This window comes from Ochotona curzoniae, unplaced genomic scaffold, assembly GCF_017591425.1.
Source record: "Ochotona curzoniae isolate NIBS_2020 unplaced genomic scaffold, NIBS_Ocur_1.0 contig_4558, whole genome shotgun sequence".
NCBI classification, from domain to species: Eukaryota; Metazoa; Chordata; class Mammalia; order Lagomorpha; family Ochotonidae; genus Ochotona; species Ochotona curzoniae.
Window position 1 is genome coordinate 597,162 of NW_024466327.1, and position 15,939 is coordinate 613,100.

Here is a 15,939-nt window from a genome sequence, read left to right on the forward strand (position 1 = left end):
AAACTTACTAATAAAATAACCTGGAGAGTTTGTTATTAATTGTATTTCATGGCATAGAATGGAATGTGAAATATGTGCCATTAGTCAATCAGATGTTAAACGCTAGACTTGTATTTATTTAACCCAGTCATCCAGTCGTGTCTCGTTGATAAAAGCTCAATTCCAGGAGCTAAATTTAGTTACTGTCTCAACATGCAGTAAATTACCAATTGATTTCTTCAATGTGGAATTACAATTAGTATTTTTATTAAACAATTCAGAGTGACTATTTGCAAATTAATTTCAGTCTTTAAAGATAGCTTTTTCAGTGTTTCTTAGAGTCAACATTTAAAAATCGCTTATGGGTATCCTTGCTAAATACATCTGAAAAAAAAAGTTATAATTTTGCTCTAGCAGAAAAACTATTTGCAGCTAACAGTTTAGAGATCTGTTTCCTTAAGAAAACTGTTCATGTATCTGATCATCTGTTAAGTTATCTGAAAAACTGGGAAGCTAAATTTTTAATAACTCAAAAATGAAATGTATGACACCTATAGTAAAAGTAGGGCTAATCAAAGGTTCTTATGACTTTAGATGAATAACTTTTCTCACCTTCGTATTATGAGGAGTTAAATTTGAGGTTTGAAAAATTGTACCTTCTAGCTCCATGAACTTACTGGAATATAATTTTCAATAACTGTTGATATCTTTTTTTTTCATAGCATTAGCACTTAAGCAGTACATGATATAAATGCAAATCTAACACACACACAGTAGATACATGCTGATGGCAAATAATTTTGAGAACAGGCGAAAGATAAAATTAATGTAAACACATAAATGGTAAACCTCGTTAGCACGCTAAGCACTCAGCAGCATACAGATCAGCATGTCACCTATTTTTAGTTACAAAGTGAAAACAAAACGGCATGTTTTAGTCCAAAGGATATAATAAAAATTATATGCTAACTAATAATAATTGAATGCTAATGGTGAAAATAACATTAAATAGGGGTAAAAATAAATCTGAATTTATTAAAAAGTAAGAATTCAAGGCACTTATTAAATCTGATAAGTCATTCTCAAGTTTTTAAGAAGCATCTAGAATGTCATTCAATTTAGCTTAAGCTGCTTCATAGTTCATTTGATTTCAAAAGCAGAAAAAGAAGAGACAGAATTATATGCATTTAAATTATCTAACAAATTCACTTATATTCATAATTTTCAGTAAAGCCAGATATGTTTTTTTAAAAATAGTATTTAGTGGAGTAAAGGTTAATGACCAGGAATTGACTCCAAGAAAATAACAAGAAATAAAAGCAGCAATATATGTATACATATATACACTGAAATGTTATTTCTAACAGCTGAAGTTAAATACCTGAAAATAAGGCATGTTTAATCTATGAGATATTCAAGATAATATTATAATCAACAAGAGATTTTTATGACATGAGAAAAAACAGATAAAAATTTTATTTTGTGTATATATATATATATCCAGTGTATTCTATCTAACGAGAGGGAAATAATGTAAGTTTTACTTCTCAGACCATTAAATCAATACAACAAGAGATGCAGACAACTAGGAGCTTAACAGAAAGATTCAAGTAAGAAATGAGCAATGATTATATGAACTAATTCAATGCTCAGTTAGTACAAAGAGGGACAACTGCAAGAGCTATTCATGAAGCAGAATGAACAAGTTATGGTCACCAACTTGAATAACAGGTGACAAAGAACAAACTGGAATAAACTGCACCCCAAAGACTAATGTCAGAAATGCAGACAATGAAATAGTTCAGGAAAATATGAAAAGGTTAGATGACCCGATGGACATTTTTAAGTTTAAGCTACTTTTGATACATTAAACAAAATGTGGTGAGATGTATTATATACAACATATTAGAAAATATTTTAATCCAAGAAAGCTTCAATATTCTGGAATGCTAACATGGAATATATTTTGTAATAAAAATACTGCAGTGAGTCACTACTTTGTAAAATATTCAGAGTGATCTCAGTAGGAAGATAAAATGTTTAGTTTTTATCAAAAATACTCTAACTTAAAACAAAGGCTAATACAGACTATTTCAAGAGGGAGCTTTGCAAGTTACCATATCATTTTTATTCTCCATAAAAATGCTGAGCTTCTTCAAGAATGATACGACTAGAATAAGCAGCTCAAAATTGTCCCGATCAAGAGCCTTCACCAACATGTGGACGATATTCTTGTTCCTCATCTTCAGTTCTGTACGAGTGTCCTCAGCAAGGTTGAGAAGCAAGTAAAGTGCCACTGGAAAACAGACAAAAAGTTAAATTACTGGAATATGAATCAACAACTTAAAAAAATCTCTTCAGCTCACAAGAGTGACAGAATTTTACAAGTGTAACCAGCTAGTAATTAAGCCATAAGAAAATAAGTGCACAACTGAATAAGGTATATATACATATTTAAAACAAAATGCATTACATTTAAATATATAAAATAGAATATATACACTTTTAAAAACAAAATACACATTTTATGTATCATATATAGTATACATAATTTATATGTTACAAATATAAATTTACTATATTATTTATAATTTATTTTATATCATTTACATATTTTATAATACATTTACACTATATAATTATAGTATACCATATATATGATATAATAAGCAAAATGTAATACATATTATATATAACTTACATATAATTCATAATACATATTTTATATATTCTAAATATATAGCATGCAAATATATAAATATATGATATATAATGAATATATTATTATATAATTATTCATATACTTATATATTTATAAATATAAATACACATTTATAGAAATATATAAATATTATTTTGTATTATACAAATATATTCATATATAAAGACATATATAAGTATTTATATATTATTTATATAAATATATAAAATTATACATAAAATTACAATATGATGCTTAGGATGCCGTAATAAAAATATGACAATGAATTTTATCTTTTTGGAATTTAGAAAATAATAGTAATCAAATGACAATTAAATGTAGAGAAGTCAAAGAATAATAAAATAGGGAAGTAACTTTTATACATATGGAAAACTAGAAATATTTTATGAAATTTCAACAAATAAGAGCTGTTATGTTGAAGAGCTACATCGCAAAATATGTGGCATACCTAAACTAAATTGCAGGACACTAATTTTTACATTTGAATTTTACATTCAAATGAAGTTTGAATTTCACATTCAAATGGATTTTCTGCTAGACTCTATAAGAAAAGGCCATATGAAATTCACTAATAATACTATCACACCAGAGTAAAGGTTGCGCACTGCTACTTCCAAGTAAAATTTGTTTGCGATCTCTGTAATGAAAAATCTTAGGTCCTCAAGGGACATTCAAATAATTGTCCTCTTTTGACAGCAACCAAAGATAATGTTTTCTATCTTGTCTCTATTGACAAAAAGAGAACTAAGTGGATTGACCTAGTAGGATAACATTTGAAGCGTCAAAGCAGAAGAATCTGTAGCTTATTAAGGTTTACAGAACTTTCAGCTATTTGATTATTAATTTCAATGGTATGACAAAAAACAGACTAAAATAAATGCATTGAGAGTAAGTACTCTTGCTTTTCTCACTAGCCAGAAATTCATACCTCGTAATAGCTGCTCTTGTTTTATCACAAGCCCCTGGTACTTTTTAAATGTTTTTTCGTACTCCTTTCTCAAGGTTTGGTTTTCAGGGTCTTCATCAAGTGAACAGCTTAAAGTTAAGGATCACACATACTAAGCAAACCAAAAACAAACACATAAAAAATACTTCATGCAGAGAATAGTGTAGCACATTTTACATGCAACTGCACATCATCACATCTCTACCTCTCTATTGTGGTTATAATAGGATTTCTTAGAAATCTTAGGATTTCCTTTGAATCTTTGCATGAGCAAATGTTTTAACATCACCAAATACTTGTATTTCTAGAAATTGTTTACAAATATTTCATGCAGGTTTCCAAGTATTTAAATTTCAATAGACTGACAAGTACCATGAGCCAAAATGATTATGGCCTCAGAGACCGATTTAGTTATTAAGAATAACTGAGTCTACTTCGGATAGATGCCCAGAGTATTTAAAGAATAAAAATGAAATCTAAAGCTTTTTTAGTACTCTCCCTCTAAGAGATGTTAAAGAGAAAAAAACAACAACAAAAACAACAAAGGATAAATTCCACTTAACACAGTTCATTCCTGAGAATATTTGTTTATACTTATCTATATGTCTACTTATTTTGCATTTTGCATGATGGTTTTCTTATATCAGACAGAACATATGCTATCTGTCCTTTTGGGATCGGCTTATTTCACTGAGATAATGGTCCATACAGAGCCATGATACACTTAAATAGCAGAACATTAAACCGGCAATTGTTACTGAAAGATTATACTATCATGATAGTACGGGGAAAATGTTGGGAGGGAAGTAGGAGATGGGGAGGGAGGAATCTATGCTTACAAAACAGAATCACAGAAAATAGTAGTAGCAATAAAAAATGTACACTTTTTCTACAGACTGGAGTTAAGAAGTTTATGAAACTGCACTACAGGAATAATATTTTCAGATTTTAAAAGACCTCAATAAAACTTGGGTTCAAAGCAAAACTAATAGTATAGCATGCTGATTTGCATAACTTAGACCAGATATGAATAAGTCAGGAACCTTTGATCTAGAAGAACTACATTATAGAAGTAATATGATTAATATCTTCATGCTGAGAGGAATCATGATGTTGAAGAAATATCCTTACTTGATATTGCTTCACTGTGAAAGAGTAGAATCAGGGGACAGAAGTTGTTGGAAAATGAGTGAAATAACAATTTTAACAGAATGCCAACAGACATAATACCAATCAGTATATAAACACTCTTCAGGGAAGCTGCAGAAAAGATTTCTATATTGTAAGACAGGTGAAAAGTCAGAAAATTCCTTTTATGGGTTCTATAATTCTATAGGCCTCTCAAATATGAACTTGTTGAGAAAGATGTTTTTAGACTTTCATAAGTAAACAGAACTTTAAGGTAAGTCCTTCACTAAATTCGTATCTATTCTAACCAAACTCACTTTAGAAGCAAGCACCTAAGGAACAATGGTGAGTCAGGATTGAGTTAGCCAAAAGACCTTCAGCACATTAGGGTGTGGTCACCGAGGGATTCACCTGTGCAGTTATCCGGGGACACTGTGACCTTTTCTAGATCATTAATCACTACAGGAAAGAGATAGCAGATATAAGTACAATGTCAGACTAGGTTTTCTCAAGTGATTTCAGTATTTATTCTCAACTGTCAACACATTCTTGCATTATTTCCAAGCAACGTAATTAGCAAATAAAGAAAAAAAACCACAAAATACCACTTTAAAAGGATATCAGCTTTCTTCTTCTTAGAAAGTTCTTCTTGCCAAAGCTCATGTCTTTTTAACTCATGATCAATAATATTCATACATAGAGCTCCAATTTTATAGTGAGTGATAAGTCCATGAAACTGAGAAAAACTTTAAAGAAGAGATTTTAAAAGAATACATCTTATGGGAAATTTATTTTCAATACACATTGGGACAAACCATGTATAGAACAAAATTGGTATACATATTTCCACAAACAAATATATTCATAGCACACAAAGAACATTTGAAATTTAAGACTATCACTGCTGATTTATTTTTAAGGAGTTAAAAATTAAATACCTTCTGTGATTAATCACCCATATTAGTGAGTCAGGTATTCTCAAATGAAATTTTCTGTAAATTGGCCAGAAACTTTTCACAATGTTTCAAACAACTTCTCAATCATTTTTTGTATAAAGAATAAATACAACTTATATGAATATGTGAAAACAATGACATTTACTGAATGCTTCACTCTGAGTCAGGCCTTAATCTACATATTTTATTTTGAGTTTATTTTGAATTTTTTGAAAAGTGGAGACATAGCAAAAGCCAGAGACTTTTCATCTCCGATTCGCCTCCCAAAATAAAAAAGACAGGACTAAACAAGGAAGGAGCCAAGAGCCATGCAGTCAAACTCCATCTTTCATGTGGACTGTATGGACTCCAGTACTCCCATCACCAGTTCCCTCCTTGGGTGGAAATGAGCAGGAAGCTGTATGGGGAAGTGGAGCCAAGACTCAAAACCAACGAGATGGGATATAGGTTTCCTTAGCAATATCTTGATTACTGTGTGAAACACCTGACCATAATCAAATTACATTAATTCTTACTTTATTCAATTTTAAAACTATCCAGTATGGTTACCACCATAAAATCTGAGGATTTGATGCCCAGAGAAGTAACTAAGATCATACTGCAGAACTTAAACCCAAATCTAGATGTTCTGCTTCAAGAGCTCATCGTCCACAATTGTAAACTATTAAAAGCATTCCAGTGTGTGTGTGTGTGTGCATGGGTGAGGGTGGAACAGAATGAATGAAAGAGCAAGAGAGAACAAAATGGAGATTGGAAAATGAGAATTCAAAGGAAGAGCACAGACACGCAGAAAAACAGAGAACTACAAACGGAATCAGTTACTCAGACAGCAAGAGAGACAAGTTAGTCTTAGTAATAGTTTTAAACTTACCTAGAAAAGCAAAAAAATATGTAAATTATGTTTGTAGCTAATTCAACACTTTGCTTCCAGTCTTCTCTCAGTACTCTTGCTAACGCACCGAGAGCAGTTTCTGAAGTGAAGTGGAAGGAAACATAAAAAGGATCATCAGCATTGTCTAGTGTAAAGGGTGATCGGTTTTAAATGTCTACATTAATAAATAACAATGTCAGCTAAGCTACAACTGGGACAAAAAGTAGGATGCTTCTTTCCAATATGGAAAGTTTTTTTTATAAACAACAGTAAAACTTTTGCTTAAAAATCCACACTGCAGCTTCAAGTCCATACTGCAAAAGATTATTTAAGACAAGTACCACACATATCATGAGTGACAAAAAATAATAACGACAGTATCATGAATTTGCATTTCCAGTTGTAAACATAGTACTGTAATGCTGACGTTTTTCCTTGTTAACATATTATTTAACGTATTTGATGAGAAAATAAAAACGAATTTACAAAAAATGATCAGCTTAGTAGACTAATGCTAGTTCCATTTAATCTCAGTAATGAAGGAAGACAAGTCTACTGGCACATAAAAAAATAAGTCTTTCAGAAAATTAGCTCCTATTTTAACAGGAATCTAATTGATGAGTGAATTAATGAAAACTACAGCATGTTAAGTAAACATAAAGAAATAACAAATTGGTACTGTTTCAAATTGGTACTGTTAAACACCTAGCAAATCCTTAATACACGATAAACTACAGGTACGTTAATATGGTAATCATAATTCAACTGTCCTTAACAGGTATTCAGGACTGACTGTATGTTATGTACTGCACTATTATCAGTGTTCGTTTTGTGGTAAAGCAGTTTATCTGAGTCTTTTAATCAGATTTAGAATAATAAAACACTTATTATTAATTTACTTAGCAATGAATTGTTTAGCAAATTAAAAATATAACAGCATTTCATTGTGTATTTATGGTCACAATGGAGATATCAGGATAGCCCTGATCTGAACAAAATTACAGTCAAGCAATGCATATTAACATGTGAGGGTTCCAGAAAGTACTACTTAATAAGTCCTGTCTATTTTGATCTGCTCAATCCAATAATTTTAAAAATATTTGACCATTATAATCCAAAGAAAATGTTATTTCTGGCAAACAGTATTTACATGCAAAAAAAATTGTCTACAATGTCATGAACTTAGGCACAGGTTCAGTTTCAGGCACTTAACTAACAAATTTTACTAATTTCCTATAGTTTACAACTGAGAAATGTTTCCATAAAAATATAGCCATGGGAATCGCAGATAAGTTAACAACACAAAACCAAAGGAAAAACCTAAGGCTTATAAAAATAATTTTAAAAACTAATTTACATACTTAATACCACAGGAATTAAAAATCCATTACGATTTATCAGAAAATACAGCAAATTTATTTCAAAATGATGTATAAGCCAAATGTACAACATCAGTAAAGCAAACTTTGAAAATAAACAAAAGGGCAAGTTGGAACTTCTCCCTTATAAAGTCAAAAAGCTGTGACTAAATTCTAAACAAAACAATAAGCAGTACGGTACATGTCAACGAAACAGAGTAGTAAAATGGACCCATGAATATATAATATATGTTAATGACTCAGAGATAGATACTGTGAGAAAGAGACAGTGTTTTAACAGCTTTTGTTGTGCTCATAAAAAATGAATATAGAAATCCTGATTTAATAAAAGCATGATCTGGGTACACATGCTACACAACTGTCCAGGGTCGGCACTGTGGCACAGTGTAGTAAGCCACCAACCGTGACGCATGCACCACAGCACTACAGGATTCAAGTTCTATCTGCTCCACGCATGATCCAGCCACGCTAGTGAGCCTGGAACAGAAATGCAGGAGGGTGTGGGACCCCTTCCACCCACACAGGAGACCGACAGGTCGGTCTGGATTCCTGGAGCTAGCCTGGCTCAGACTGGGTGTTGCAGACACTTAAGGAGTGAGCTAAGAGAAGGAAAGTATCTGTGTGTGTCTCTCTGTCACTCTTTCTCTCTCCTTCCTTGCCTCCAACTTTTTTCCCTTGCGTGCTTTCTCTATAACTCTGCCTTTGAATCTTTAAAAAGGTCAAAAGTTTGATCATGGATTCTAACACAAAAAACAAAAAATGTGTTCCAGATTAAATGAATAAAAAAAATCTGATAATCATGAATGCTTGATTGTCCTCATTTAATGGCAAGATTTGTTTATTCTCCAGGGAATTAAATATATTTTATTATCATTACACGGGATAAGGAGCTAAAAAGCAGATATATTCATCAGTTTGGCATAAACTTTAAATTATTCTTCTATTATAATAATTGTAAAAGGTCTTCTATTTTTTCCACTTTTAACATATATAGTTAAAAAAATCACCATTTAATAGTAGCTCTTCCAAGTTATCTGGATTCCGAGCAAGCTGTAGTATCAAAGCAGAACCTCGGACTTTGTCAGGAATATCTTCATACAGTAATTCAATGTACTCATCCATGTCATTAATGTTAGCAACTTCATCAATCTGTGAATAGAAGAGGCAGGAGATAATAACGCTGCACAATAATGATGGCCCAAGAGCAAGAAAATGATCATTTGTGATAGGTATAATACTGTACTTTGTAACACAAATTTGCAAATTTCAGCTTTTAGGGGAGTAATTCAAAAGTATAAACTGCAATGACAAAATGGAGCATACATAAACTGTAAAATTTGTCACATAAAGTATTTTACATGTAATTCAAAATATTTTGAAAGTACTATATTTATCAATATTCAAAATATACTGCTAGATGCATAGTACTATTGTATGTATAAATTGTACCTCAAAACAATCGTTACTTTTTCCTTATTAGTAAAATATTGATCTCCAGGCTTTTTCAGATCTTCTAATTTTAACCATTTTAAAATTTTCACATCTGATTAATGCGATTGTATTATTAATGGCAAAATGCAATTCCATGATCAGTGCACTATTGTTGAAGAACAGATATAGTCTTACCTCCATTCCTTCAAAAGGAGGTGGATCTTTAGGCTTGCTTGATTTTTCCTTCTTTTCTATAAAGAGTTTTTAAAAATCAGAAATAGGTTTTTAGTGTTTCTGAGTAATTTCTACCCATTTTAACTTTCAATCCAGCTCCTTGCTAATGTGCCTAGAAAAACAGTGAAGAATGGCCAGCTGGATGGGCCACCCACTATTTTCACATAAGAGACCTGGAAGAAGCTCTAGGCTTCTGGCTTCACAGGAAACAGCCCAAGCTTTGTGGACACTTGGGGAGTGAACTCCAGATGGAACACTGTCTCTCCTCTGTCTGAAACTTTGAAGCAAAGCTTAAAAAACGATTTTATGAAATGCGTTTTCAATATATAAAAAAATGCTTATCTATAATCCATCTTCTGGGCCTGGCACAATGGCTTAGTGGCTAAAATCCTTGCCTCACATGTGCTGAGATCCCATATGAGTGCCGGTTCATGTTCTGGTTGCAACTCTTCCCATCCAGCTCCCTGCCTGTGCCCTGGGAAAGTAGCTGAGGATGGCCCAAAGTCTTGGGACCCTGCACCTGCGTGGGAGACCCAGAAGAAACTGCTGCCTCCTGGCTTCAAATCAACTCATCTCCAGTTATTGTGGCCACTTGAAGAATGAATCAGCAGACAGATTTTTTCTCTCTGGCCCTCCTCTCTATAAATCTGATTTTACAAGAAAAATAACATAAATCTTTAAAAAATAATAGTATAATCTATCTTCTCTAATGAGAATAATTTCAATAACTAATACTTTCATTTATGTCAGAAAAATTTTCACTTCCTTCATGCTTAACTTTTGCAGCACATGCACAGTCAGATTTAACAACAAAAAGCAAAATAGTCAAATCTAAGAATCTCCTCTCCGTATTCCTAATTCAAGCTCAGGTTGGAATAGGAAAATTAATAAGACAAAGAAAATAATATGACTTGAGTAATATTAAAACTACAATGAAAACAGAAAAAGAAAATGGGTACATTTATATCTTAGAATTACATTTTTTAAAACCTTATTTATTTTAAAAGTCAGAGTGACAGCCAGAAAGTTATCTTTCATTTGCTGGTTTACTCCCCAAATGGCTGCAACAGCCAGTGCTGGGCTGGGCTGAAACCTCGAGCCAGAAGCTTCAACCAAGTGCCCTACGTGGCCAACTGGGGACATAACCCAGAGGGCTGCAACCCAGAGGGCTGCTTCTGTTGGCTTCTCAGTCCATTAGTAGCGAGCGAGAGCAGAAGTAGTGCAGCTAGGACAGGAACCAGCTCCCATAGAGGTTTTATCCACTACATCACAATACTGGCCCTGCCATCTAAGATGATTTCAACTCACTTTTCTCTAACAAATAAAATTAAGATCATCTATTAAAAAAAAATCAAACACTAAATACATATGCTAATTTAACCCTCGCTTATTTTTCAATGAATTATAAATATATCACAAGGGATTAAACATGTTATGTCACTAAATGATATTTAATTATTTAATAAAGAAAAAATTTTTGATTTCTAACAGAAAGTATAAAAAATATTAATCTGGCTCAAAACAAATTAGAGAATTATAATTTTCTATAATTAGCACATACACACATAAAATAGAACTGGCTTATATTGAGATGATAGCAGTGATGCTAGATAAGGTCAGATATTGTAACCAGCCAAATCTTGCCTTAACATATAATTTATATGACAATAATTTTAACTAGCTAAAAATTACTTAAGGTAATGAATCACACATAATGAAAGCAATATTTTTGAGTTGCTTTTAGAGCAAGGTTTCTGGTGCTAAAATGCCGAATACCAAGTCAACAAGGTAAGGAAAATAGAATTCTACTTAAAATCAATACATATTTAATTTAAAAAAGCATTTCATGTATTTTTAGTTATCAATATCTATTCAGAGAAACATACTGATTTGAATTATTTTATCCACTTACAAATGACATGAATTTTTTTCATAATTCCTTTAATTTCTGTGAAGGGAGGTAAAATCATTGGTTTTCCCTGAAAATTCAGTGAAAGCATTTTCGCTAGTTTAAAGAAATTTGCATTTTTTATATGTGAGTTCATAATTATATTGAGATAGCACTAGGAAATTGTTAGGATTAACTATATTATGCAAAGTATGTCCAAAGTTTAAAGAGTACTGGTTTACTTTACTCACAATGAATTTGTTTAAAGATTCTACTATTCATCAATCTTAGGCATTTTAAAAAGAGTATTTTCTCATAAGATATTTGCTTAATAATTAACAAGGATAAAGGGAGCGTCACCTAACCGAGCAAAACCAATTGTGTTCAAATTACCCAAAGTTGCTTTAAAATAAGTAACAGCCATTCAACTTATTCAACATACATATAATGATCATACAATACGGATTATTACATTTGGGACTAACAAAAGTACATATTATGCACAATGTATTTCATTTACGAAATGGAGAGAAGGCTTGTTTAATTTGAAAAAAGTCCAAGAAGTGGGCATTGTGGGACAGTCAGTAAAAACACTGCCTGTTACGTTGGCATCCCAAATGGGTGCTGATTCACATCCCTGTTGCTCCATTTCCCTTTCAGCTCCCTGCTGAAAGCCTGGAAGGAGCAGCGCAAGCTAACCCACATATCTGGGTTCCTGCCACCCACATCAGAGAACTGGAAGAGGCTCCCAGCTCCTGACTTCGGCTTGGCCCAGCCCTGGCTGTTCTTTCCATTTGGGCAGTAAACCAATAAGTGAATTACTAAGCAACGGAGGAAATAATACTCAGTAAGAAATACTCAGTGATGAAAATATAACATATTTTCCTAAGAAATATTCATACCAATTCCATCTTTATGAGGCTCCAAAGTACTTATGTTTAACACTTGAATATTTAAATACTACATCCATTTAAATTACGAGTCAAAGATGATTTAAAATTTTAGAACAAAAAGTTTAGATGGATCAGAGAAACCCGACTGTCTATCCCCAATTTTCCTTTAGTATTACAGAATCAGTGAGACATTTGCTATTTATTAATATTTCAGTTTATCTGTACAGGCACAAAACAGATCATTTTCTGTGGGAGCATTTTATATAAACACTATATATAGGAATCAAATACTTTTCTAAGCTAGCATCCAAATGTCAGAAATACAAATTAAAACTATTCTGGTTTTGCACCAAAGAGTTTTTCTTACCTTTTCCTGACAACGAGTCTCGGCGATTCTGCAGATAGTACAACAGCTGCTCTACTTCATTTAGTTTTGAAGGATGAATGAGTTTACATTCTTCAACGACTTTCCGGGCCAGGGAAGTTATATCTGTGTTGGCATTGAGACTCTTAAGACGTATGCTGCAAGTGTATCAGAATTTTCCAACTCAGTCTTATAAAACAGGTGATAGCTTCAACAACACTATTTTAACATAATTTATAGTTTATATTTTATTATGGAGTCTACCTATACTTCTTCATAATAAACATAATCAACTATTAGATACAGTTGGGTTTAGAGAAATAAAAAGCAAGAATTTTTTGGAACAAGACAAAAAGGAGCATACGGCCTTTTTGTGACTCTCAGGTAGAACAACATATATAAATATCTTAAAGAAGTATACCATGTAATAAAAAAGAAGTATAATATGATAAGTCTACTACTCTTTGGAATACTACTCAGCCATTAACAAGAATGAAATTCTACCATTTGCAATCATGGTCCCAACTAGAGACCATTATGCTCAGTGAAACAAGTCAATCTCAAAAGGACAAATATCATATGTTCTCCCTGATATAAGGCAATCTTCATGTAACATACAAGCTTAATAGATGCAGAGCGAAATATGCACGTATGCATACTCAGCCAGAGGAACTGTATAACAGATAGCATATCAACAAGTGGAGATACACTGCAGTATGCACCTCTACTACCAAACCAAAGATGGACTCCCAATGAAACTGTTAGATATATCTTGACAACAGAATGTTGCAATAGCTACCACTGTCTACATGCATAACATCATGACACACTGAAATAGCAGAATGATGGACTTACGACTTTTCTAAAAAAAGATTTATTCATTTTTTTAATTTGAAAGTCAGATATACAGAGAGGAGAGACAGACAGGAAGGTCTCCCATCCAATGACACACTCCCAAAGTCGCCACAACAGGGCTGAGTCAATCTGAAGCCAGGAGCCAGGAGCCTCCTCCGAGTCTCCTGCCCGGGTGCAGGGTCCCAAGGCCATGGGTTGTCCTCAATTGTTTTCCCAGCCCAAAGCAGGGAGTTGGATGAGATGCAGGGCCACTGAGACATGACCAGTGCCCAGATGAGATCCTGGCGCATGCAAGGCGAGGACTTTAGCCACTAGCATACTGCACTGGGCTCTTACGACTCTTTTTGAATGACTATACTATTGTAATTAATATAGGGGAAACTAATGGGGTGAATGGAATTGAGGAAGAGGAAGGGGAAATTCCAGAGCCTATGGAACTGTACCATAAAATTTATAAATATAAAAAAAGGAAAAAAGAAATATTTTGATGTAAAATATACAAATGAGATATACAAATATATCTACTCATTTTTTGGATATGAGAACTCACAGTGTAACAAAAGCATCATTTCTTACCATATCAATAATTTATTTTTCAGTAGGGAAAGACCAAAAAAATTAATATTTTCAAATTTAGTTGCTTTGGTGTCATTATATAAAAAGAAGAAGAAAAAACAACTATATTTTAGGAATTACATGACAAATACCAGGGAAAAAAGGAATGCAATTTATACTTAGTTTAGTGCATGAAAATAGTAAGAGTAATAAATCAAATCCTAATTTTTCTTTTTCTTTTTTATTTTTTTGTAACTTAGCCCAGGGGAATTACCAGGAGCTCAATGTGAAGAATCCTCAAAATCAGGAAACAATAATACATTTGCATGGATTCATGGAACCAAAGAGAGCTAAGAAAACATAACATTACATCTAGAGTAAAACATCACAGTGGTGAAAAGACTGCAGATGCTCCCATGTAAGCCACATACAAATGGATAAACATAAGAAACTTTCCATTGGGCATTTATACAGATGGAGAAATATCAATCAGTGTGAAGCAGAGAGGACACATTCCAGGAAATAGGAGAGGACAGAACAACAGCAGAGGGGTACTTGAAGAATGCAGACACAGGAAAGCAGCGAAAACAATGGTGTGGTGTTGCAGAGACTGATACTCCAGTGCCATTCAGCTAATGGTGATCTGGACTCAACCAGCAACCGGAACTCCACCAGCAACCATGTGGGAAGGGACTTTCACAGGGAACTCAGAAGGTGAACCCAAAGAACTGTCCGTCCTGCTGGTCTGTTTGATTTGGCCAGGAGCAGAGACACAGCAGCAGATCCCAGAGGGGCAATGTGAGAACAGGGTGGATTTCACAACCTAGTCTGCTTCCTAGAGCTGAAGAGGGCACCATTTTGTTTAAGGAGGCAAGGGCTATGGGGCAACTGCACATGCACTGAGCTGGGAGTGAACTCATTTCTGAACTGCAACAACATGGCATTCTACAGGTTCCACCCAAGAGAGTTCTGGGTAGCCTTCAGACTTGCGACCAGCAGATCAAGAACTTTAGCATTGTCAGGTGCCATTTTGTGTACACTGTGGCAAAAGTTTTAAGAGTGCAGAGACAACAGTGAACTGTGCATGTGCTGAGCTTGACAAGAACTCACTGAGCTCAGTGCATTGCACTGGTCTCACAGGGAAAATACTTACTATGGCATTTTAGGGGTCAAACTAGGTCAATGTGGCTCTCAGACCTAACAGCCAACAGGTTCCGACAAGATCACCACCACCAAACCTAGCTATATAGGAATCCTGGTGTCGCCCTAATCCTGGGACCTGCTCAAGAAAGGTTGCAGTGACAATGATACAGCCTCAACACAGTATCACAGAAAGTGGAGACTGGGGAACCAGGAGATGGAGCTATGGAGACCATGGTGGAAATCTAACATAAGACCCAGACTTCAAACTCGCTGGAGTGACTGGCACAGCTGACTACAATCAAAGAGCCATGTATCAATCACAGTAAGTAAAATTGAACTGTAGACCTGTGGGTGACACAGCTTAGTAACCTGCCCCAACAAGAAGAATCTGATAACCAGAAGTACAATAACCAAGAGCAAAAGAGGTCACACAGGCACAATGAATATTACCGAAGATTTCCCTGCAAAGGAGCAAAACCCTATGCCAAACTCAGAATTCACTGAGGAAGACCTCGGGAGAATGGAGGATACAGAATTGAAATCACATGTTATGAAGCTTCTTATCAACAACAAGAAGCACATAAGGCAGGCATTC

General features: G+C 33.7%; 1 protein-coding gene across 2 annotated transcripts in view; it reads right to left on the reverse strand.

The window, feature by feature from the left end:
• The window catches only part of KIFAP3 (kinesin associated protein 3), a 136,961-nt gene that overhangs the window by 108,686 nt on the left and 12,336 nt on the right, over positions 1-15,939 (reverse strand). For both annotated transcript variants that reach the window (XM_040986822.1, XM_040986823.1), the window contains exons 3-9: positions 12,795-12,949; positions 9,608-9,663; positions 8,989-9,130; positions 6,603-6,702; positions 5,397-5,521; positions 3,630-3,728; positions 2,097-2,275 (exon numbers count right to left, since the gene is read on the reverse strand). In XM_040986822.1, coding sequence (XP_040842756.1) covers positions 2,097-2,275; positions 3,630-3,728; positions 5,397-5,521; positions 6,603-6,702; positions 8,989-9,130; positions 9,608-9,663; positions 12,795-12,949 — 856 coding nt within the window. The remainder of the gene's footprint in view (positions 1-2,096; positions 2,276-3,629; positions 3,729-5,396; positions 5,522-6,602; positions 6,703-8,988; positions 9,131-9,607; positions 9,664-12,794; positions 12,950-15,939) is intronic.